At 35.5% G+C, this 26,769-nt stretch overlaps 1 protein-coding gene across 12 annotated transcripts in view; it reads right to left on the minus strand.

The window, feature by feature from the left end:
• Window positions 1–80: 80 nt before the first annotated feature.
• The window catches only part of KIAA1109 (KIAA1109 ortholog), a 206,367-nt gene continuing 179,678 nt past the window's right edge, over window positions 81–26,769 (minus strand). For 10 of the 12 annotated variants that reach the window (XM_032224439.1, XM_032224444.1, XM_032224441.1 and 7 more), the window contains 17 exons: window positions 25,583–25,744; window positions 25,357–25,496; window positions 24,110–24,290; window positions 22,916–23,110; window positions 16,466–16,645; window positions 12,349–12,486; window positions 11,737–11,997; window positions 10,034–10,184; window positions 9,407–9,564; window positions 8,898–9,090; window positions 8,550–8,764; window positions 6,364–6,612; window positions 5,809–6,012; window positions 5,355–5,549; window positions 4,488–4,622; window positions 2,250–2,415; window positions 81–615 (listed from right to left, as the gene is read on the minus strand). In XM_032224439.1, the coding sequence (XP_032080330.1) occupies window positions 399–615; window positions 2,250–2,415; window positions 4,488–4,622; window positions 5,355–5,549; window positions 5,809–6,012; window positions 6,364–6,612; window positions 8,550–8,764; window positions 8,898–9,090; window positions 9,407–9,564; window positions 10,034–10,184; window positions 11,737–11,997; window positions 12,349–12,486; window positions 16,466–16,645; window positions 22,916–23,110; window positions 24,110–24,290; window positions 25,357–25,496; window positions 25,583–25,744 (3,140 nt within the window). In that variant the 3' untranslated portion in view covers window positions 81–398. The remainder of the gene's footprint in view (window positions 616–2,249; window positions 2,416–4,487; window positions 4,623–5,354; window positions 5,550–5,808; window positions 6,013–6,363; window positions 6,613–8,549; window positions 8,765–8,897; window positions 9,091–9,406; window positions 9,565–10,033; window positions 10,185–11,736; window positions 11,998–12,348; window positions 12,487–16,465; window positions 16,646–22,915; window positions 23,111–24,109; window positions 24,291–25,356; window positions 25,497–25,582; window positions 25,745–26,769) is intronic. The other 2 variants (XM_032224438.1, XM_032224446.1) reach the window with 2 other exon arrangements.

Here is a 26,769-nt window from a genome sequence, read left to right on the forward strand (position 1 = left end):
AAAATCTCATATATTCCCCATATATCCGTATAATATATTATTTATATATGTACCTTGTAAAAATGATCAACTAAACTGGGTTATATTGACATATTAATTTTTATTTCAAGTATAACAAACATACAACTGATGCAGAATATTGCACACAATATAGTTGTAAATATCAAACAGTTCTTTCATAGTTTTCTTCACAACATTAGTCATGCAGTGCTAGACTGAACACAAAATGGCATCATCTTTCAAAATAAGTTATTCATCATATTGATGAAGTTTTAAATATAGCAGCAAAAAAGCTGTTAGGTTCTTTCAGTGTAAATTGTTTTAAAATTATACAGTAACCATACCATAAAACAAATGATTTTAAAAAGTCTCTGTTTGCCATCCTAATACTAGGATTTTTAGTGATCTTCCTTGTCTTTTCCTTTCTTTTCTTTTTCATCCTGTAATGCAGTGCCAAGTTTTTTTATGAGAACTGACAAAACTTTATCCAAGGGATCCATGACTCCACGTTGAAGCCACTTAGGAATAGTGGTTCTTGCATGATGGAAACCAAGCTTCTGAAGAATATAATCCACACCAACAGGATCAATCTTTCTTCCAGTCCAAGAGATTAACCTATAAATTAAAGCATTATATCACTTTCAATAAGCAAGAATAAATTATTTTTCTACAATTCTACGTATGTTAATATGTAGGTTCTACAGTAAGGGAATTTTATAGGTCTTGCATCTCCCTCCATCTTTCCAGGCCCTGCCTTTCCTGTCCTAGGCCTTCCCTAATTATGTCCTAACCCAAGATATTGTTCCCCACCCCCAGCCTCTTTGTCCCACTAATCTTCCTGCTACTATTCAATAGTTGGTATTTTTCTCTGATCTCTCCTCTTCCCTTCCCTCTCCCTTTACTCAAAAGTTGGTTTTATACTCTGCATGAACCAAAACATAAAAAAACCTGTTTCAGTTCTGATACAGATCGATGAGAACCAACTGTTTCATGCATGGGATGGTTGGAACCCCTAATTTCCAGCTATACTATACAATCTTTTCTGGTTTTTATTTGTATATGCCAAGGAGGACTCTTGGACTGGTGTTTCTTTTTTTTTTCTGTCTGTGGAGATTACAACCTTTAATTCCATTTGCCAATATCTAAGGACAAAAGGATGAATACAAGTGAACTATATGATCTATTTAAAAATTATTTTGTGATTTGAAAGACATGTTTGTACCAATTTAATAAATAATACTGCTGCTTTTGGGGAAAATAAGCATTTTAGCTTGAGTTTTCTAAAAACACCAGGTTGCACTCTTACATAGTTCTAAGACATAAGCTTTGTAGTAATACTGAACTTTATAAAATGGGGGGCGGGGAGACCTAAATCAAATGAACAAATAGTGTAAAGGTTTTTCTATTGCTATTCTCTCATTTTAAGGCATGGGTGTCCAATCTTTTGGCTTGCCTGGGCCGCACTGAGTTAAGAGGAATTGTCTTGGGCTGCATATAAAATATAGTTAATGTATATAGATCATAATAATGTTAAAAGTTTATGAGCCTGTGGGGTTGCAGTGCCACATGCAGTCTGTTTTAGGGGAAGGAGGACATTGATGGCTGCACTTATGGTTTTGGGTTTGAAACTGTAAATGCTAGAAAACAACGAGTCATAAACAATGCCACTGTAGCTTTTTATTTTTCTAGAAAAAATATGATACAGCACAAAAACCTGTGATAAGTATAGAAATATAATTTTTGCTATGATGATTAAGAAATTGGATTTGGTTGGAGGAGATCCAGGTTATTCCCACAGAATCATGGCACTTTCTAAGTGACATTGGGCCAATCATTATTTCTCAATTTGTTTCATGTGATAGATATTTGCAAGAATAAAACATTGCCTCTAACTTTTAAAGATAGTATATAAATAAAAATTCAAAACTAAATAAATAAAAAGATAAGTGGCAAAACGCCACTACAGTGATTATGGTTAATGTTAATTACTAATATATAAAATATACAATATATAAATATTAAATAATACTAATATTTAATATGTTCAGTGATATATAACTATTAATAAAAAATATTAGTATAAATTTTCTTTTCTATGCCTTTTTGTAAATAGTTCCTAGCTATGTGTAAAACTAGCCATTAGAGTTGCCTACAGAGTTAGACTTGTTATTTAGTATTACTGTGTAGTAATAAGTAGCAGAATAATTATCTGAAAATCAGATTGATTATTGAAAACAAATGCTAATTACCTCAATGTGGGCTCCAAATGCCAAGTATTACAGATAAATTCTCTCCAATCCACAGTTGTATAAGTAACATTTTGTTCCAATTCTTTTTCAGTAGTGCTCTCATCAAGTACACTGATGGGGCTTTTTTGTCCTGGCCGACTAAACAGAGCACGAGGTGGAAAGACTGCTAGAAAAAGAACAGAAATGTTTCTGTCTTAGGCTATAATCTTCATTTTGGTCATAGACAAGTATAAAATATGTAAGATTGCAACCATTCCAGAAATAAGAATTTAAACTTTGTAGCACATTTAATATAACAAAATAATACTGATTGGTCAGAAACAACTGTTGACTTGCTTACTGAGACTTAACTATTAGAATTGCACATATTATTGATACCAAAAATATAAAGGATATAGTGATATTGACAATAACCACCATAAAATAAGTGAAATAAAACAAAGCTAAAAATTATCAGCAAATCAAGCCATTTGGTTTATATTGTCATGTTTTCATAACTTTTATGACATAAGAAATTCATTAGTGCCATAAATTACTTAATACTTACATACTATACTAAAGTCTAGAGTTGTTAATGTAGTATAGTATTGGAAAAGATTTCAAAATAAAAAATGAGTTTTATTCAAGTAATTAGTTCTATTTCAAAAAAATTAATATGTGCATAGTTCTCAAGTGACAACCACTTATTTAACAACCATTCAAAGTTATGATGGCACTGAATAAGAGGGACCGATGATTGGTCTCAAAGGTACAGCTGTTGTAGCACCTCTACAGCTGTGATTGTGAACCAGGTGCTCGATTCCAGCTCATGATTATAATGTCACTGTGAACCAGCACCTTACAGCACCTGTCCATGCTCCAGAATACATGCCTGCAGCACCTGCATATCTCCTGGTGTGCTTACTTTGGTCTCCCACCTTCTCTTGCTTAATAACCTGCACAATCCTGGGGTTCTGACAACAACCAGGACTGCAGGATTGCTATCTCTAAGATTGCAGTCACGACCAGCTTAATGACCACACAGCGTAGCAAAGAAATTGTGGTCACAATTAACAATGTAACCTATTGATTACCTGTATAAAAATTGTATATCAAATGCTATAAGGAAGAGAACTATTAGATGCCACTACTAGATCGTGCAAATAACACACCTTTGCCAATAGTAAAGATGCATTCTGTGAAGCTGTAAACTAGCACAAGTAATACTTAAAGTTTCAGTCAGTTACTTTAAAGCCCTCCACAAGCCTTCTAGACATGTATGCCCATATGAAAGCACCTCAATCAGATTAACAGCAAAGCGCTGCACCTCACGGAATGATTTGCACATTATTCCTGAAGTATATACCTTTATCATGTATTTGTGACACACATGATTTTTTTCAGAAAACTTCAATTATTTTTTTCACAAATTTGGCAGTTCGAATCCCTAGTGTCGCGTAATGGAGTGAGCTCCCGTTACTTGTCCCAGCTTCTGCCAACCTAGCAGTTTGAAAGCGTGTAAAAATGCAAGTAGTAAAATAGGGACCACTTTTGGTGGGAAGGTAACAGCGTTCCATGTGCCTTCATTGTTTAGTCATGCTCGCCACATGACCACAGAGATGTCTTTGAATAGCGCTGGCTCTTCGGCTTTGAAACGGAGATGAGCACTCCCCATAGAGTTGGGAACGACTAGCACATATGTGCGAGGAGAACCTTTACCTATATAATATGTATTATACTATAAAATAATTTGAGTCCATGAGTATTTCATAGTATTAACATACTTGTAAAGGAAACCATTCAGTCTTACACTATATGACAAGATAATGTAAAAAGTGTATTTTTAAAAGGTAAGAACTGAGTAGCAATTGGGTCTAAAACACAAAATCTCTGATACAATGAAATCAACAATACTACAAATTCACAAAAGTTTTCAATGGAACATCAATTGGAAATGTGTTTAGTTATAGCATGGATGTTTTGATTTTGATTTTTCGCCCAATGTGGGGCTCAGATGTTTTGAATTTAACAAACCCTGACCTTTTATCCCGAAAAAGGAGTTCAGTAATTATTTTTAAAAAGCTTCATTAGCTATAATCCCTTCCAGAAGATTGATATTCAATATGGCAGACAGAAAAAAATAGAAATAGTCAAATATTTTACTACTAAAATATATTAAAAACTCAAGATTAATGATTATACAAATTGTAAGAGCACATAAAATAATCCCACAGGATTAGTGTTAATTGATTTACATACCTTTTTCCTTTTCTTTAAGATAAGCAGAAACTAAGTCATGCAGGAACATTATTAATTCTGCATCCATAGTTACACATATGTGATCTGTGAATTCTGTTACTACACTGCATTCTACCTTTGGCTTGGCACTGGCATCTGTAATGAAATTCCATAAATCATTCAGAGAAACTGATAATTACATTAATAAATATCCCGAATAAAACATTTTAATGAAAAGGTTTTAAAATGCAGGATAGGGAAAAGTGCTGATTCTATGTACCGTATTGATTTTTTTTCAGCATAAATTTGAAATGAAATTCCTCAGAATACTTTTGTGCGTAAAGCCTTATAATGTTTCTGACTGATGTACAATTCCTTTGTACATGCAACATGGATTCATTTAAAGCAATTCTAAAATGAAGCCCTCCGGAAGTATGTACAATCAATGAACTCTTATACGATACTATATTTGGTTTAAAGCACTTGCTATCGGATAATTTATTCCAGATTTTTTTGGTACAGCAATCATAATAAAAATCAACGTTTTATAGTCACAGCTGGGAGATCAGCTATCAACTAAGGTATCCATAAATTTGTTCTACTTTGTTTTCATATTTTATATTTAAACTATTATACAATATTGGTCATGCTACATGCAACTGAAGTTAGAGGGACATTCCCTCCAGTAGACAATATTGTATTGCAGTGTTAAGAGGTTTACCTGATTCTATTTCAATTATCATTTAATAGTGATAATCAGTATGGAGTCACAATTGTCATGAGTTAAATTTGCTTCTTCATTTTTAAAATAAAATTATGCTATAATTCCACTTACACAAAATACAAATAAAGTTAATCTTTTTTTTTTTTTAAAAAAGAACAGGCTACCCTGTATTAAAGGTTCCTGAGGTTGTTGAACATGAATGGATTTGAAATCCAGCTGCATCCTTGGTAACGCAAATATTGTTTCAGTCTCATGATTATAACTGGAGCCACCTCTGAAGCCACTTAACAAGCTGGAGCTTTTCACCGTTGTAGTATGCTCTGGGTTGTTTGCATCAACATTTCTGAGAAGGTTTAACTCTGGAAAGAAAATATCAAACAATGTTTTTGATATAGATGCTGTTTGATGATGTTAATACTATTATTTTTATATATATCTTTCTGTAAAGTCGCATGCATCCTTTTAATATACAATTATTTCAAGATTTAAACTAAGAAAATTATGAATATTTGGGCATCTTTCCATCACATTGCATTCTTTCATACTATTAATTGGAATGGTTTTAAATTTATGCCAGTTTCCCAAATGCCCAATAAAGAGAAATTTATTTGTTCCTACCTTCATTTCGTGTAGCTGTAACATAATTGAACCATTCCTTTACACTTGCAACTCCATGTGGTGGGTTTTCATGACGTCTCCTTGTTATTTTAGTAATCGTTGCCATGGGACTTTGTAGGGCACCACATGGTTTTGTAACCATAGTATTGTGACCCAAATGGAAGTCTAATGTTTGCACAACGTATGTAGAATGTTCAGTGGATCCTAGGAAAGGTTGAACATAGCATTTTTTTTAATCTTGTATATTTTCTGAAGTCATCACTTCTATAGCCTGCCATTGTATGTACAGTCTACATATAGTGAAATTAAGAACAAAATATCCCCTGTGAGAACAGTATCCTTTGTGGTCATTTATATGAGCTCAGTAAATCTCTTGATACCATGGCAAACTCTCATTTTAATGCCCATATAGAATTTTATTAAATCTAGTATGTAGGTAGGTTACAACAAAAATTAAAATGATATTTCATCAATGTTTAGTCTTTGTTATTTAAGTATTGGTTACAACTTAATATGGGAAAAGATCAAGCAAAAGGCATAAAAATGCTTGAATACCTTCTTGCCATATTTTTTGTGCTTCAGTCCAAAATGCAATATTAGGTTCTTCAAGATGAAACAGAGCCCACGATTTTGAACGAAAATTAGGTCCATGGAAACATGCCAAAGTCATGTGATTTCCATGCAAACTCATAGAGCCTCCAAACTTTCCATCTTCTGGTAAGGGAAACTGAAATAAGGATATGTGGCACCCCGACATCGCCTTTAAAACTCCTGGCCAGTGGCGATGATGTGCTGCATCTAGTACTAGAAAACGGAACACACAGACATACATAGAGGAGGATAATGACATTATGATTAACTTTAGGGATTCAAAAATTCTTCTAAAAATGATGAGCCTTAGCTACAAATAATGAACAGAAATTTCATTAACAATTTTTCATTTTTTCTAGACTTCAATGCTTGTGCTTAGGAGAGGGATGAACAAATAATCGCTCTTATTTTCATCTGTGTATAGCAACCAGGTTTTAAAACTGTCATAGAATCCACTAGTAGATACCTGACTTATGACCATTTATTTAACAACCTTTCAAAGTTACAATGGCATTGAAAAAAGTAACTTATGACTGGTTCTTGCACTTATGATAATTGTAGTATCCCCGTGGTCACATGATCAAAATCCAACCATTTGGTAACAAGTATGTATTTACAGTGTCTGCAGTATCCCAAGATCACATAATCACCATTTACATCCTTTATAGAGGGCTTCTAATAAGTAAAGTCAATGTTGGAAGCCAGGGTCTCTTAATGACCCTATTTGCTTATGTCCCCTCTATATCTGCCCTATGACTGCTCTGTACCCTGCCTTGTGAGGTGGCAACAACTGCTCTGGAGCTACTTCCCATACCTAATGAGATTTAGCCATCCCAGCAAGCACCAACAAGCGTTTGTTAAGCCCAGAAGTCTTCTCTCCCAGTTCCCTACATCAATCACCTTTTGTGCCCAGCTGCTGCAGCTGAAACAGAAGTACCTCACTGCCTTATTTAGAAGCCTATGTTCCACGGTGAATCTTTTCTATGTGTGGTTCCCCAGCCTGACCCAGTAACGCTAGCAAGCATTCATTTGTCCAGCTGCCTTTTCTCCTCAGTCTCATTTGAGTCTCCAACGCAGCCCAAATCTGCAGACTGAGCTGTCTTTAGAAAGCTGTGTTGTATTCCCAAATACATTCCAAAAAAGTGCAGTTTTCCAAAGGCTCAAGGAGCCACATTTAGAAAACATATACGGTACTGGAAAAGACGCCTCAACCATAGCAATTGGCAACACAAGGCAAAAGGTCAGCATGGGAATTGGCAAAGAAGGCTGCTGGGTGAACGAACGCTTGCTGATGCTTGCCAGAAGGGCCAGTCAGTCCCAGAGCTTCTTCTGGGGCTGCTTACTGCCCTGCAAGGCAGGGAGCAGAGCAACTAAAGAGCACAGTTGGAAGTAGGCCCTTGGGTGAGACTTGGAGCTGGGAAGGACCAAGCCTAGTGTCTCTTGAAATGGGGTTGGGTACTCATTTAACCACCCAGGATTTTTGGTTAATGACGAGTGGGGAGTGCTGTTGTTAAGACATATCTCACTTTATGACTGCATCGTTTAATAATGGAAATTCCAGTCCCAAATGTGGTCATAAGTCAAGGTTTCCTTTTTTTATAACTTATTATGCTAATACAAGTATAGATTAAATATTTAGAAGTATTACGTGCTTCAAATGGCTTCTGGTTTTGGATGATATAATGACCTTTTTGTGTCTTTCTATAGTAAAATACACACATTATTATTTTTCAAAATACTCAATTATAAAATTTTGCTGAAATTCAGATTTTGAGGCTCAGTGTTAAGATATTTTTTTCAGATACCTCACTCTGTCTATTGTTTTCATTTTTTTTCAGATACCTCACTCTGTCTATTGTTTTGCCTATAGAATAGATCATATTTTTATTACAATACTCTTTTCTAGCCAGTCTCCAGAGTTATTTAATAGATTCTGGAAAAAAAACACTGTGATGCTGCTAAAAAAGAAGATACTAAAAATACAATTTTATGCAGGGATTTTTTTTTCATAATGAAAAAAAGTCATATTCTCCTGTCATCATAGTATTAGCAACAGTTAAATGTAGTCTGGGCTCAGAAATTAGGAAGGCTAGTATGTAATATTTTTGATAAAAGCTTAATGACATGAAATAAATTAATTTTATACGTACACTGCTGTGAACTTTTTTCTATATTATTAGCAACAGTTTTGGAAGGAAAGTATGGAACAGGCCCCCATGTGGACAGAGCTCGCTTGCTTGTATCAAACTGCTGAGTAAAGAATTCTTGAAGCTTCATTCCTATTTTGATGAGATCTGGTGTAGTTGATCTGGAAATCATGACTTGAAAAATATCCCATTTTAAATCACCATGGACAAATATCTCACTGGAATATAAAATTAATAATGTTTTCCATGAATTTATAAAGTTTGAAGAGAGAATAGCTAATACAAAAATATTTAGTGACAATTTGATTAAAACCGCAGATTATATACATTAGATCAAGCAAAAATCTTTACCTCTTATCAGTTATGCTGGAATCCAAAGTATTATAGAGATTAACTTTCCACTCATCCTGCAGTTTAAGGTCTGCGTTACTGAAAATGCCCATTAGAATACTAGATCCCATGTAATCCACACGAGCTTCAGTAGAGCCCATGGTAATCTGAATTTTGTGACTTGGCTGCTGGTTAGGATGTTCTGAAATATGAGCTGAAAAACATTTTTATGTCAGTTTAGTAGCAAAGGGAAACAACAAGATATTTGACTTTGGCTCCCTAACACTAGCCTCCAGTTAATATCAAAAGGCCTCCAAACTCTCTCTCTCTTTTTCTATTAGTGCACATACAAATAGTGTTGAACATGTCCAGAAAATGTTTTCAACAATTAGTGGTTACTCAATTTAAAAGTAATGAGTAAATGATAATTTTTCAATTAAAACAAATAAAATTAACTGAGGTCTTCACTATATTCACTATATAAAAAGAACTAATCACTGATAAAAAATACTTGCTAATTTTCAACTTACCCACCATCTCCAAGGCATTAACATCTATGGTACCACCAACTACTCCACCTCTAGAATCCAAATGTGATCTTCCCAATCCTACTGACATACTAATTTCGCGGTCCCTGTTACTGCCCACAGATAAACGACCCTGACTTTTCAGACCACTAGTAGTCCACCTAAAACATGCACAAAATAAGGAGAAAATATTGTTTATTTGTCCATTCACATGCAAAAATGCAAGCTGTGAAATGAATTTAACATAATAATAAGAAATGTACATGGTAGAAAGACATAATTCTCTCAATTTCATTTAGCAAAACAAGATGGGACAAATTCTCAAATTTTTTATAATAAAAATATTAATGGGCCATCTCTATATTATCAGTGAACATAGTAATATAAGAACAAAGATGGAGCATTTAGTTCTGCTAGCAATCAATGTCTTCAATAACTGATTTTCAAGGAAGTGTCTGTTCAAAGTCCTCCCAACTCAACATAACCTAATTTGAAATGAAAGCTGATGCTTCCTGAATCAAAGCATTCTTCAAATATACCTGAATGTGCATACACACACTTTTGCATGTTTAAAAAAAATGTTTGGAATATACAGAAAATTCAAATGATTAATTTAAAAGGTTTCCTTACGTGGTGTTTCCCATCACGTTGCTCATATTCATTTGTACATTTAATTGTTTCAAATTTATAGCAAATACAACCAGTGTCTCCCATGGTGTCACTTGCTGACTTCCTGCCTTATTTGATTTATTAAATGGAGTTGATGTTTTTGACAGAAGATCTAGAATAAAACACAAAGCAAATACTGTAAATGTAATGTTGCAAAGTATTACTGGAAAAAAATCAATATTAATCATCTACAGATTTCGTTGGAAAATACCTCAGAGTAACCGAATACAAACAGAAACTTGCGTATTGATTGACTCTTAAATTCATCTTCATCTGTTTGCACACAATAGTGTTCTAGGGAGATTTTTATGTTGTGAACCTTTCAGAACTTTTTTCTCAGTGAAGACAATTTTAACATGGTAGTGAATGAGGTTTTAAACATCAGAGATTTCTATATCTAAATGTTATCGAAATGTTTTCAAGGCTGATGCTCAGAAAATATTGCTAAAATTTCTGAAGTTTGCGTTCAACTCTAATAATTAAAAAAACAAAGTTTTTTATAGCTCAATAATTATACTTTTGTTTAACTGACAGAGAACAGAACAGAACAACATTTGACCAGTTGAACTGGGACTACTGAAATTTTTCTTTTCTAAAACTTCCAAGATAAGTTTGATGAAATATACTAAATATTTTTACTATTTTTTTCTTTCCAGAAACTATTGAAATTTTAAGCTCTATTCCATCCTGTGTTGCCTGATTGATTAAATTTGCAATTCTTCAGTGGACTTCATCTATTTCAATTCTCCATACTATTCTAAGGTACAGTATTCCTCAAACCTTAGAGATGAAGTAAGAATGGGTTCTCCAAGCAGACAAACACACTTGAATAGAAGCATTCTCACATATTTGCATCTTCTTTGTGTTACACAAGTATGTGTTTAAAACGCACAAGGTATGTAAAATTAGTTTCTTCTCACTTTGTAAGACCATACAGGGAAATTTTCAACCAAACAGAATAGAGTTGGAAGGGACTTCGGAGGTCTTCTAGTGCAGACCCCTGCTCAAGCAGAAGACCTTATACCATTTCAGACAAGTGACTGTCCAGTCTCTTCTTAAAGGCTCCAGTGATGGAGCACCCACAACTTCTGAAGGCAAGCTATTTCATTGGTTAATTGTCCTCATTGTTAGGAACCTTCTCCTTAATTCCAGGTTGCTTCTCTCCTTGATTAGTTTCCATCCATTGTTTGTTGTCCTGTCCTCTGCTGCTTTGGAAAAAATATTGACCTCCTTTGTGGCAGCCTCTCAAATACTGGAATACTGCTAACATGTCCCCCCACCCCCCAGTCCTTCTTTTTTATAGACTAGCCAAACCCAAATCTTGCAAATGTTCTTCATTTGTTTTAGTTTCCAGGCTTTCAATTACCTTAGTATTTTGTGTAGAGCGGTACACTTTGTAGGGCAATACACAAGTCTATGGAAAAGAAATTAGTAATTCTGTTTTGTTTGAAGAAAAATCATAAAGCAGATTTTGGAGTAATACTGCATCCTTTTATGTTCAATGTAAGTATTCTTGTTATCATAATAATGTAGAGTCAATCCATTTCAGTGTTTTACATGGCAAATGATTACATGTTCGTGACCTTTTTTATAGATGTATGGTCAGTTGCCCATACTACACAATGGTGTGTGATTCAAAGTAGTGAAATTAAGCTTCTTTTCACCTTTCTGAGGGACTGAAGAATCTGATACACTTCTGGATCTTGAAACAGCAGGGGATTTTAGGTTATGAGACCCTGATCCACAGGCCATATTGCTATTAGCACTGTGCTCATTGAAAACATTTGGTGACTGAGCCATATGGGAAAATGAAGCAGACTGACTTGGTTGCTCCCAGGTCCTACAATATGCTTTTCTTGATGAGTCAGGTGACATGTGCTGGTTCAGCCCTTCAACAGAATCTGGGGTTCCAGGACCTGATGTTACTAGGAACACATATAACAAAATAAATGATTTGTTTAGCTTGTTATTAATTCAACACAAATCTACCAAGATTATTACAATATGCTATTCTCCATTGTCACCTAGTTATTTATTTAGAGACTAGGGGTTCTTTGTTTAAAAATAATCTAAAACCAGCTATTTTAAGGAAACCAAGGGAAAGAAATTCAAGCAGTTTTTAAGCACGAACATTTTTTAATCCATTTGCTACCCAGTTTCTTATTTCATCATAGTATTTCTAACACAAAATGGAAAAATAACATGTTTTTAACATTAATCACGGTAAGACTGATTATAATGAAAAAAATGTCTTGCACATTCTTTTGGCTATTTACCTGGCATATTTATTGTTTGATCACCTAGAAAGAGACGTCTTGCAATACTCCTTCTGTACCATGCTCTTGGAAATGCTAGAATCTCACTCAGTCTCCTCATGTCATATTTAAAAGAAGCAGATCCTATATCACAAACAGCTGTAAAAATATTACAAAAATATGTTTATATTTGACATTTCATATTATTTTATTTTTGTAACATTCATCATTTATAAACCAAAACCAAGTGCTTAATAGATTATAATTAAAATAGTCAAAATTGAGATAATTAATTTAATTTAGATTGTATTCTTTAGTTTCTTTTACCATCAATCAAACTAACTGGGCTTACTATAGTTTAATTCAGCACAACATAAAAAGGGCTACAGATCCTGTAGCAGGTTATCAATGTTCGTTTGTTTATTTGATTTGTAACTTGCTGCAATCGATTTGATGCTTGATGGCTATTGTAGATTGCAAGTCTAGAGTACGTTTCATTTTTCAGGAGAAACTTGTCTATATTATATATCATTTTAATCTCTTCTTTTTTTAGCATTGTAGCACCGAACTCTAGGCTCACTACAGTAATAGTCACCTCAAAAATGTTTGTGTTACTCCAATGTATTCAATACTGAAATTGCTTGCTATAAGAAGAAATGTGTCTCTCTTCCTCAGCAATTTCTGGCACAATTTTATCATCTCATTTCAAAAAAAGGATCAAGAAAAATAGAAATAGATGTTGAAAAATGACACTATATCAAAAGCTTGATTTAGTGTTATGGTGAACCAGATCTGTACATGTTTGAAATGCTTTTAAATATAATTATACAAATTTAAATTCACAGTGGTATTAGTTTGGTTTGCAAGTTCAAAAAGTGACACTTTCTCAAATGTTAGAGGTAAGGAAGGGCAATGTCAAGTAAGCAGTTGTGGTATTCATGTTTTATGAAATATTTCCTAGATGGATCTGCCTATTATTTTGGTTATGCAGGTAATCTTCACTTACTGGTGGTATTTGGGGCTGGAAACTCCATTGCTAATTGTCATAATCATAAGGCACAATATGATGTGATCATGTTGACTTGCAATAGCAGTTCCAGCAGTCCAAGTTGCTGTTGTTAGGCAAATATTGAGCAATCATAGCATCCTGTAGTCATGTGATTGCCATTTGTGACCTCCTGCCAGCTTTTCTGTTGACTTTGTTCATTGGAATCCAGCAGAGAAGTCACAAATGGTGATCATGTGACCAAGGGACATTTTGAAATGCATAATTATGAGCCAGTTGCCAGGCACTCAAATTTTAATCCTATTGTCCCCACTATTGTTTATTATAACTTTGGAAGTATTGTTGAATAAAATACGGGGCTTGGACGGTCTAAAAGGAATTAAGATTAGGCAGCAAGAATACAGAGTGCGTGCTTTTGTGGATGATTTGGTCATAATATTGGAACAACCGCAGAAATCCAGTACGGTTTTAATGAACATGATTAATCAATATGGTCAAGTGTCTGGTTTTAAAATAAACTTAGGGAAAACAAAAATATTAGCTATAAATATGAATACTAAACAAAAGGAAGAACTAGGAGGAATGTTAGGATGTGAGGTAGTCAAAAAGGTCAAGTATATTGGAGTTAATATTTCAATCTCAAATGGGAAATTATTTAGGTATAATTATGAACCACTCTGGCATAGTAGACAGATAGAGATGAAAAAATGGGAGAAGTTGCACTTATCTTTGCTGGGAAGAATAGCGGCAGTGAAAATGAATATCTTACCAAAATTTTTATTTCTTTTCCAAATGTTACCTATACTCAAAAAAGATGCGAATCTTTTAGAATGGCAGAAGGGTATCAATAAATTTGTATGGGCAGGAAAGAAGCCAAGAGTAAAGCTGAAAATAATGCAAGATGCACGCGAGAGAGGAGGTTTGAAACTACCCAATCTAAAACTATACTACGATGCAGTGGTATTATCCGTAATTAGTGATTGGATCGATTTAACCAATGATAGGATATTGAATATTGAGGGACATGACTTGGTATATGGCTGGCATGCTTACCTGTTATTTAACAAAAAAGTGGACAAAAACGTTAAAAGTCATATTTTAAGAAATGCTTTATTGCGGGTCTGGAAAAAATATCAACATAAACTAAATGACAAGATACCCATGTGGGCAATTCCTAGACATGCAATTGAAAATATGAATATAGCACAAAAACAGGATAGAACTACCTACAGACAGCTCCTCATTTTGGAAAGGGGGGCACTACAACTAAAATCCTTAGAGGTACTGAAAGAGGAGAAGGTAGTTCAAACATGGTTCCAGTATGGGCAATTACAGGCCAGGTGGAAAATAGATTAAAAAAATGGTTTTATCCAAGTTGAGGATAATCTATTTAAACAAATAAGAGACCAAAGTTTAATGCACATAAAGAGGATATATAATGTATTAATACAGATGGATTCGGAAACAGAATTAGTTAAAGATTGTATGGTAAAGTGGGCTCAAAATATTGAAGAACCAATAATGTTGGATACATGGGAAAGAATTTGGGTAAGAAATGTGAAATTTACACAAGCTCAAAACTTGCGAGAAAATTTTTACAAGATGTTCTATAGATGGCATTTAGATCCTAAAAAGTTGGCTTCTATGTATCCGAATTTACAACCCAAATGTTGGAGATGTGGTTCTCTCGATGCTACATATTTCCATATATGGTGGACTTGCCAAAAGGTTAAGGCATTTTGGATAAAAATATGGTGGATTATGCAAAATATTTTTAAAAGAAGGATAAAGTTTACTCCTCAGTTATTTTTGTTAGGTATAAGTACTGACTTTACAGTGGTAGAGATTAACGACTTTGCACTTAATAACGGCAGCAAGACTGTTGGTGGTGCAATATTGGAAGAAGGAAGGAAGACTTGCCTACAATTCAAGAATGGACATTGAAAGTTACAAATTTAGCCGAGATGGCTAAAATATCTGCATATCTTAAAGACCACTCAAATGAGAGATATAAACGAGACTGGAAAAAATGGATTGATTATATACAAAATAAATACGAGACTATGAAATTCCAGATAGCCAATGCTTAAGATTAGGAATGATTTAAATTGTTTAAAGTTAGCTTAGCAAGAAGGAGCTAAGCTCAATGTAGAGATGTTATTAATTTCTTATTCTTTTCTTCTCAATATATTTTAGACTATGTTTGTTAAAAATCTATACCGTGTACGGGTTCTGGGAAGTCGGGGGGGGGAAGGATGTGGGGGGTCGGGGGAGGGTGGGGGGAGGGAGGGATATATATTAGGTTAGATAAGATGTGTTATCTCAATGTAATGTGACTTCACATGCATACTGTTCTTTTTAATTTTTCTTTAAAAACAGGATAGGCCAAGTATATTGACATGTAGCGGAAATACACCAAGGAGAGGAGGAGTGGGAAAGAAGAAAGATGGGCAGAGAGGGATGGGAGAGAGGGTGGGAGGGAAAGGTGAGAAGGAAGGGGGGGAGTGGATGTGGAGAGAGGAGTGGTAGAGTGGGATGGGAAGTAGGGTAGAGGGGGATGATGGAGGGAAGATAGAAAGTTGGTGGGTGGTGGAAGAAAGAGGTGTATGGAGAGCGGAAGAGTTATATTGGGTTTCTATTTTCTGGGGCCTTGTTGACAAGAGGAATGATGCAATTACTGTTTAATGCTGTATGGTGCTGGCTATGTACAGTATACATGTGAGTGTATGAAAATGAAAATAAAAAATTTGGGGAAAAATTTTTAATCCTGTGACTGCAGGAATTTGTGCTGGTCACAACTGTAAGGACTTGCTGCAAGTCCTCCTCATTCAGCGCTGTTGTACCTTTGATATGTCACTGAATGAGGGGACGTTAATCAAGAATTATCTACATATTAACTGTAAAGAGCTATGACAAGGTCAAGAAAGATCTTTTGTTTAATGAAACGTTGAGGAGAAAATATATAAAGTTTTATTAATAGCTTAAAATGCAATTATGCAACATCTATTCAAAAGACCTACAAGTCCGACTTACAGTATCACAGGAAAAAAATGGCAAGTTTGATACTGTTACATGTAATGCAGTAGTATTTTCTATGTTGCACTAAATTTATTCCATAGGTTTGATAAATACCAGATATGTTTATTAATGTAGTCTCCATCTTGTTGGCAGATTTGCTTGCAGAGAGACTTTCAAAAAAGGTAGCACCTCCTGAACGCCTTATTCTTGATAGGCTAACTTTTACAAACTCAAGGTTGATGCTCAATGAATCCTTGCGACCAGTAACTGATGAAGGTTCTTCATCTATAGTCCCTGAAATCATGAAAAACATAAATACTTTTTTGGCTTAATCTAAACGGATGAAACCTATTCTCACATAATGTCTGCAGATATTGAGCTTTGCACAAAAGTGTGTGTAAACTTTGGCTGGTATAAAATATGGTTAATAAATTATTGGTTGCTATATGCTATTTTGAGCCGTGGTGGCGCAGTGGTCAGAGTGCAGTACTGCAGGCTACTTCTACTGACTGCTGGCTGCCTGCAATTTTGCAGTTCAAATCTCATCAGGCTCAAGGTTGACTCAGCCTTCCATTATTATTATTATTATACAATTGTATCACAGCGGCCAGTTGTTTCGCCGGATTTGGCATTGGTTACTAGTCGGGCCCCACCCAGGGGCCTAGGACGTCGTAACGTATTTTCGTAATATGCGTGCAGTTCCAAGCAGTGCGGCTTTTTGCATTTGACTGATGGTGATTTTGTCAATTTTTAACTGTTTTAAATGTAATTCCAGTGCTTTTGGAATAGCACCCAGTGTGCCAATTACCACTGGAATTACCACTGCTGGTTTGTGCCATAGTCATTGAATTTCGATTTTTAAGTCCTGGTATTTTGCGATTTTTTTCTTTTTCTTTTTTTTAATTGAATTTTTTTTTTAATTTTAATTTAAAACAAGTACAACATCTTTCTTTACATGCTATAGAAAGTGTATCAGTCGGTCACAAATAAACTTTCGTACATCTCCTCCACAGTCAACAAACATAACTCATGTTAACTCAGGCATTTTAACTCAGATATTCATACATATCACCATCATCATATATCCATTTTCATTTGACTGTAATTATTATTTAAAAATATTGATAATAATAATACTCTTAATACATGCCCACACCAGTGGGAAAAGAAAAAATCAAAAAAGAAAAAAAGAAAGAAAAAAAAAGACAAAAAGAACAAAAAACAAGGCAGGGAAGAAAAAACAAAAAGCAAAAAAAAAGAAAGAAAAGAATACAGGTATATATTATAAAAAAAAAAGTATATCAGCTGGTTACAACATGTTTTGGTGCATCTCTTCCATTAATTCATATTAATTCAAATATCTTAACTCAAATGTTTACCATATTGACATCATTATACCTCCACTTTTAGTTAACTACAGTTATTTAAATATCCTTCAACCTTAACTATGCCAAAGAGTTAATCCATAACCACATGCTGACATTTCATTTACTTGTTTGTAAAATCCTCTATTAACATCAAATCCTCATATCCTATTTTAGCTGAACATCCATAATATTTAATAACAAAAATTCCATCTTCCATGCAGTATAATTTATCATTCTCCCTTCTTTATGTAGTTATATTGTATATCATAACATTTTCCCCATATTAATTAACATTTCACTGTATATATTTTATTTTATTTTTTAATAGTGATAATTATTGTAATTAATAACCTTTATATATAGTCCAAAAGTATTTCCAACCTTCCTTTCTCATACCCAATTATTATTTATCATATCAACTCCACATTATATACATTACTATCAATATCAATTATTATTCAGCTATATCTATTACAAATAAGTGTAATTAGATTTAGCTAATTTTAAGTTGTATTCTTCCATCTGTCAGCCTATGTCTCTCCAATAACAAAACCTTCTCAGTCCTATTGCCATTCGTTGAATAGATTTACCAAATGTTTTTATAAGCAAGTCCAAACAGGGATATCTTCGCACCTTTTTGCTCAGGATGTCTCTGATGAGATAATAATGTTGTCCCAGGCTTGTTAAACTTTTCAAATTGACTTTAATTCTCAAGGGTGGAATTAAGAAATCTGCCAATGATGTTTCATAAAGTGTAGTTTCTTTAATACTTCACATTTCTCCTGCGCTCTGTCTCTTAAAATGAATCTTCTGTACTGCCCCCCTTTCCAGCATTGCATTTCTTTCTTCCTCCGAGATAGACCAGACGTCATTTCTCACATTTTTCATTTGTATTTCAGGAACATTCAAACATTCAACGTTCTCACCTTTTCCTTCATATTTTAATGTCAAATAATCCAGTTTTTTTTCCAAATCTTTGATGTGAATCAAACAGCTTTTGAAATGCAGAAAAAAGTATTTGAAATGAGCCCTTGGGAATATAGATCGACGCCATGTTGTGACGCAGTTAGAGACTCTAAGATATTTGCAAGTAAAAACACACTGGGAGCTGTGTGATCTTATCTGATCTTAGACCAACACAGCCAAGCAATAAAAGTGTCGGATCGTGAAGGGCCAATTTGTAGTAGGTTAGTTTTACAACCCACTTAGAAAGAGTCAGGGGGGAATGTTGAAGAATTCCTTAAAGTGTTTAAGAAATAGGGTAACCACCGGCCATAAATCCATTAAAAAAAAAAAAACCAATTCGCCGCTAGATTCTTCTGTTCTTTGGTTTCAATTAGCTTAAATTTTAGTGCGGACCATCTCTCTTTGAGTAATAAAATCAGCTTACCAGTTGAATCCACTTTCACCATTCTTAGGGCAACCTGCAGTTTTGGTTAGCATACAGCTAATCCAGAAAGGAGTTGGCAGGAGGGGTTAATTCCAAGCCCCCCAGAGACTTTGCGAACATCTCTAAGGTCACTGGATCTCCCCTCACCTTTCACTGTCTCTCCGGGACAGCTAGGGTCCGACGACCCGTCCAAAATTCCTTCGGAATAGGGGAATTTCAGGAGTAGCCTGAAACTCCGTCTTCTCACTGCTAAGCCCCGCCTTCTTCCCGTATTTTGCGATTTTTTCATGTTCCTTCTCGGCGACCCTGCTATCACCTGGTATTGCAATATCTATGATTGTAACCTTGTTTTTCTCAACCAGTGTGATGTCTGGTGTATTATGCGCCAGTATTTTGTCCATGTGTATACGGAAATCCCACAAGATCTTGACCATCTGATTTTCGGTGACTTTTTCAGGCTGATGTTCCCACCAGTTTGTTGCTGTTTTAATATTAAAAATTTTGCACAAATTCCAATGGATCATTTGCGCTACTGAATTGTGCCGCAGTTTATAATCAGTCTGTGCGATTTTTTTTACAGCAGCTGAGTATGTGATCAACAGTTTCATCAGCTTCTTTGCAAAGTCTGCATTTGGCATCATCAGAGGATTTTTCAATTTTGGCCTTAATGGCATTTGTGCGGATAGCTTGTTCTTACGCAGCCAGGATTAGTGACTCTGTTTCTTTCTTTAATGTACCTGTTGTTAACCATAACCAAGTTTGTTCACTGTCCACTTTATCTTTTATTTTTTCCAGAAATTGGCCATGCAGTGCTTTGTTCTGCCAACTCTTCATTCTTGATTTTATCACATCTTTTCTGTATTCTTGTTTTGTATGTTGGGCCTTCAGTAGATTTTTTTTCTTTACTTCGATTAATAGATGTTCTTGACTTTCTTTTAAATAATCAGCCAGTGCATGTTTTTCTTCTTCAACTGTTTGTTTCACTTGTAATAATCCTCTGCCACCTGATTTTCGGGGCAGATATAGTCTATCAGTATCACCACGTGGATGTAAACTGTAGTGCATTGTCATTAGTTTCCTGGTTTTTCGGTCCAAAATGTCCAAATCAGCTTGTGTCCAGTTAACTATACCAGCTGTGTATCTTATAACTGGTATTGCCCAGGTATTTATGGCCTTGATTGTATTTCCACCATTCAATTTAGATTTCAATTTTTTTTTAACTCTGTTGGTGTACTCTCGCCTGACAACAGTTTTTACTTCTCCATGCTTGATGTTATCCAACTGCAGAATGCCTAAGTATTTGTAGGCTTCATTTTCTTTGCATTTAATTAATTGGCCATTGGGCATTTCAATTCCCTCACATGCAGTGATTTTGCCCCTTTTTATGGATACAGTGGCGCATTTTTCCATGCCAAACTGCATTGAAATATCGGTGCTGAATACTCGGACTGTGTTTGTCAATGATTGGATTTCTATTTCTGACTTTCCATAGAGTTTCAAATCATCCATATATAGTAAATGCGAAATTTTTTCAGCTTCTTTGGCTGTTTGGTAGCCTAATTTCATTTTTTTTAAGATTACTGATAGTGGGATCATTGCGATGATGAAGAGAAGAGGTGAAAGTGAATCACCCTGGAAAATTCCTCGCTTGATATTAACCATTCCATAGATCTCATTCCCTACTGCCAACTCATTTCTCCATTGTTTCATCGCCTTTTCAGTAAAGGATGTAATATTTTTGCTAATGCCAGTTGTTTCTAAGCATTTTATGATCTAACTATGCGGCAGTGAATCAAATGCCTTTTTGTAATCAATCCAGACCATATTCAAGTTCGTTTTTCTGTTCTTACAATTTTCTAATATCATTTTATCAATTAGAAGCTGATCTTTTGTGCCACTGCTCCTTCTTTTGTTGCCTTTTTGTTCTACTGGCAAGATGTTGTTTTGTTTCCAAATAATCCATCATGTTATCTGCAATAATGCCTGTGAGTAATTTGAAGGTTGTTGGCAAGCATGTTATTGGTCTGTAGTTTTCAGGTGTTGTTCATCATCATCATCATCATCATCATCATTATTATTATTATTATTATTTATTGGTTTTGTATGCCGCCCACTCTCGGAAGACTCCAGGCGGCTTACAATAAAAAGGGAAGGGGGATATAAAAATAAAAACAACAATTTAAAATTACAACAACATTCACACCTTAGAATGAGGCTGGATAATTCAACAGCCCCAGGCCTCCCGGAACAGCCAGGTCTTGGTCGCTTTATGGAAGGCTGGAAGGGTAGTAAGGGTCCGGATCTCGACGGAGAGATCGTTCCAGAGGGCCGGAGCAGCTACAGAGAAGGCCCTCCCCTGGGGGGTCGGCAGCTGACATTGACTGGCAGATGGAATCCGGAGGAGGCCTAATCTGTGCGATCTAATAGGTCTCTGGGAGGTAATTGGCAGGAGGCGGTCTCTCAGGTAGCCAGGTCCGATGCCATGTAGGGCTTTAAAAGTAATGACTAGCACCTTGAAGCGTGTCCGGAGACCAATAGGAAGCCAGTGCAGCTCGCGGAGGATAGGTGTAACGTGGGTGTACCTAGGTGCACCCACAATCGCTTGCGCAGCTGCATTCTGGACTAACTGGAGTCTTCGAACACTCTTCAACGGCAGCCCCATGTAGAGCGCGTTACAGTAATCCAGTCTTCAGGTGACGAGGGCGTGAGAGACTATCTGAAGGGCCTCCCGGTCCAGATAGGGTCGCAATTGATGCACCAGGCGATCCTGGGCAAAGGCCCCCCTGGTCACAGCCGACAAGTGATGTTCTAATGTCAGCTGCGGATCCAGGAGGACTCCCAAATTGCGAACCCTCTCTGAGGGGCATATAATTTCACCCCCCCATGCTAAGAGATGGAATAGCTGGACCATCTTTGGGAGGGAGCATCAATAGTCACTCAATCTTGTCGAGATTGAGTGCAAGTTTGTTCGTCCCCATCCAGACCCTAACAGCCTCCAGGCACTGGCACATCACTTCTACCGCTTCACCGAGTTGGCACGGGGCGGACAGATACAATTGTGTATCGTCCACATATTGATGGTATTTAATCCCGTGCCGGCGTATGATCTCACCCAGCGGCTTCATGTAGATGTTAAATAGGAGGGGGGACAGGACCGAACCCTGCGGCACCCCATAATTGAGGGGCCTAGGGATCGACCTCTGCCCTCCGACCAACACCGACTGCAACCTGTCCGAGAGGTAGGAGGAGAACCACCGAAGGACGGTGCCTCCCACTCCCACCTCCCGCAACCGTCGTAGAAGGATACCATAGTCGATGGTATCGAAGGCCGCTGAGAGGTCAAGGAGCACTAGGATAGAGGAGTGACCCCTATCCCTGGCTCACCAGAGATCGTTGATCAGCACGACCAAAGCAGTTTCCATCCTTCCGAGGTGGGTAAAATGAAGACCCAGATTGTTGGGGGCAATATGCTGACTCTGTAAACTGCTTAGAGAAGGCTGTAAAGCACTGTAAAGTGGTATATAAATCTAAGTGCTATTGCTATATCATGTAATAATTTTAATACTGTTTCTAAACAAATAAACAAATAATTTTACTGCATTTACTGTATAAATACCATTGCATAGATGTACTGAGATATGAATGCAAAATATATTTTTAATATATCTTCATACATATTTAAATATTTGCTTTCTGTTAAACTAGAACAATGTCATTTTAAAGGGATTTTGTATTTCCTTTTTAAAGGCTTATCTAAAAAGTCAAAAAATCACCAATACATTTCTATGAACCATAATATTCTGTTACCTGTTCCAGAAGATAAGCCAGCCACAGTGGTTTTTTGCTTTCCTGCTCCATACGGATGAAATACATAAAGGGAGAAATCAGACATGCAGGCTGTGAAACTCAAACCTGAAGAGCTGCTGCTAGAACCTGTCAAATCTGATTGGCTGCTACTATGCCGTGTTCTGCCAAAAGGGCTACCTAATCCAAGAGAAGAACCTAAAGCAGAAAAAGAAAAGCTCAGCAAAGGTACATTCCTTGGAAAGAAAATAAAAACATATTTTGATGAGATTCTTACAATCATCTCTTATTGGAGATGACAACTCATAGCAGTATAAGCTTGAATCCTTTGAAAACGTTCTTAAAATTATTTATTTTTATTTCTTTTATTTATTCATTTCTATCCCATCTTTATCATTTTACAAATAACTCAAGGCAGCGAACATGTCCAACATATCTTTTTCCTTGTTTTTCCCTCACAACAAAAACCCTGTGAGGTGGTTTGGGGTGAGAGAGATTGAGTAACCAGCCCAAAATGACCCAGCTGGCTTTCATGCCTAAGGCAGGACTTGAACTCATAAGCTTCCACTTTCTAGCCTAACGTCTTAACCACTAGACCAAACTGGTTATTGGACAAGCTTTCAGCATCATTCCATGAATGACTTAATCAACGCATCTAAGTAACTGCTTTCTCTCATCCTGGTCACATTATAAGATCTGATAAAGAAGTCTCTTTCTGTAGCCTGATAAATGCTACATTATTTGAAATGTGAAAGATTTTTTCTGTGTCAACTGTCCTTCTACTAAATTAATTAGTGGGGAGTACAATATAGTCTAGCTTATTATTATAATCATTGACCAGAATGTAAGACTTGGCTAAGCTCAAAAGGAGTTTGGTAAGTTGATAATGGAGCTCAGACCAAACCATTATTTACAAAACAAGTAATTATGTCTGAAAGATCACAATTTGTATTAATCATTTAGAAAAACAAGGCAATTAAAATTTTTTAATTCTAATTTGATCGTAAATCAAAGTTAATACTATTCAATGGTTTTGTTAAGCCATAATCATGGTTATAAGCACACGTTTTAATTTCTGTCTTTTGAGAGCACCAGAAGAGCCACAATTTATTCTTGCAGGTTTAAACTCTTATTTTAAATTAGGCCTGAATACATCCTTCTGAACTGAACCTGCTTTTCAATAAAAATGGATTTTACCTGGCGAGATAGTTTTAACTGGCATCTTTGATCCACTTTGTAAAGAATTTTCTGCAGGGCAAGTTGAACCTAAAGTTTCTAATTCTACTCGATTAGAAGAAAATACAAGATCCAGGGAAGGAAGTTTCAACATGCATTCTACCCGTGACACAGGTAAGCAGCTGAACTTGATTTGTGAAGGCTGAAGAAAAGAAAAACAGTGTTTATCATACATGGAGAATTGAAATGACAAGAAATGAACGAGCAACAGAACAATTTTAAAGATGGAATACTATTAATTTTTTTAATGCGAGAGATAAATAATGTGTGACCATCTAGATGTTATTTAATATAATTCTAAATATCCTTCATTCCTGGATCTGGGCTGATAAGACTATAAATTGGAATTCAAGAACAACTGAAGAGCCAGAAAGTATCTATAGAATATATACGTTGTAGAAGATAATTGTGTTCAGATGATGACCTAGTGTCGGAAATAAGAAAAGTAACATAGTGTTACTTCTGCAGAATGTTTAAAACAAGCCTTTTTTTGGGGGGTGGGGGGAATCATAAAAACTTTGTTAAGAAATTCTAAGGAGTATGACACTGAAGAAAACCACATATGGAACACAAGAAGAGTATATTGTAGAGAAGAACTATATAATTAAATACATCAAATGGAAGTTAGTACATCTTGCCTAATAAAAGCATGAGCCCTAGTTTCACATTTCCTGGCTCCTGTGTAGTTTGAGCCAATAAGCTGCAAACATCTTAGCAATGAATATTAATTTGTTCCATCTGATTAAACTGCTGAGTCTGGAATACAAGCAAGCAACGTACAATTTTACATTTGGCTACAAGAGTCACTGCCAAACCATAGGAAGATCTTAGCTTAATCCACTTTCATGAAGTTGTGAAACCAAATGTTGCTTTAGATTCCATGGAAAAAGTTAGAATACAATATCTAAATTAATAACATAGTTTTCATTACTAGACAGTGCAACATTTAAAGCAAAATATGCTCTAAGAGCAATACAAATAAATAAATAAGTGAACAGACACAGCGAGTACATTTCTTTACATGGTATCAATGGTATTTCTCATATGAAGATGAAATAGAAACTATAGAATAAACGAAAAAAGTCCCAATTTAAAATGGAATTCATTGTTTTAACATTTGAAAAACAAAATGTTTATCTGTGTACAAATAAGTCCTACCAATTTGCAACAGTCTTCAAGGTATTACATAAGCTGACATCAATGCTCACCTGAACTCTTACATATACCACTACATCAACAGGGAAAGAAGAATATGCTGATGTTGATGAAGATACTAAGGAAGCTGTGGATTCTTCTAAAGGGTCTTGCATATCAAATTGCCCAATATCTTCATCTTGTGAACTGATGGCTTTAAAAGAATAAGGAAGGGATTTACATATAACTTCCGAAAAATAAAAATTAGATTATAAAAATTATCGTGGAAAAGTATGATACCTGTATAATTCCTTTCTATTGGAGTTATAGGTATTGTTTCAAGGGCCTTTTCTAGAAAGTCCAACAGGCAAGGGCTAATCACCATTTCCTCAGGCAAAGACTGAAGTGCAACCCAAGCATACAATTTTGCTGTTTTTACACCACCACTTCCTTTAGCTTTGGCTGAAATAATTAAAAAATGAAGTGAAATACCACATCACAAACAGCAAATAGAACACAAATAAAAAAGTAAGAAAAGTTAATGATAGGTCAAAGTTGAGGTTACCTTAACCCAATTCCTTGCTTAAGTTAATAATTTATCTCTGGCTAATCCAACAGATCCTCACCATTTTTGTAACTTGGGTTTTTGAGTTTGTTTTGGTAAACCATAATCCCATAAAAAGGTTTGTCTTAAGTGACATATCAAGTTACAGCATTAGGATCTGCTCAAAAGAATGCATGACATAAAGCAGCAGATACAATTCAACATGTTCCTAACTAAAGCACATGCCTGTCTTGCCACATTGTCTGAACATGTTCAGCATATGCCAAGTATCCTGTAAATAAGCATGTAATTCAAATGCTTAGAGCCGAGGTGGCGCAGTGGTTAAATGCAGCACTGCAGGCTACTTCAGCTGACTGCAGTTCTGCAGTTCGGCTGTTCAAATCTCACCAGCTCAAGGTTGACTCAGCCTTCCATCCTTCCGAGGTGGGTAAAATGAGGACCCGGATTGTTGGTGGCAATATGCTGACTCTGTAAACCCCTTAGAGAGGGCTGAAAGCCCTATGAAGCGGTATATAAGTCTAACTGCTATTGCTATTGCTATTGCTTTTCTAATACTAAGCAAAAAAAAACCTTCATGGTCAATACTTCCCCCCATTATTAACATATATTAAATTCAGAATTTAATAGACATTAAGGCATGTCCAACTCCTGGTATTCATCATTTTTCACAGTTTCAAGGAACATGAATTAAGAATGGCAATGGAAAAGATTTGCAAATCACTCCCATTCCCTTTAGCCTTCTAAAATGATGAAAGATGTATGAGTTGCACGCTTCTAAGAAATCTTTGCAAATATAGTCCATTTTTTAAAAATCAAACTAGTTGCACGCTTCTAAGAAATCTTTGCAAATATAGTCCATTTTTTAAATATCAAACTACTACCTAAAATAGCTCCTCTATTATCCAAATTTCAATAAAATGTA

This window comes from Thamnophis elegans, chromosome 9, assembly GCF_009769535.1.
Source record: "Thamnophis elegans isolate rThaEle1 chromosome 9, rThaEle1.pri, whole genome shotgun sequence".
NCBI classification, from domain to species: domain Eukaryota; kingdom Metazoa; phylum Chordata; class Lepidosauria; order Squamata; family Colubridae; genus Thamnophis; species Thamnophis elegans.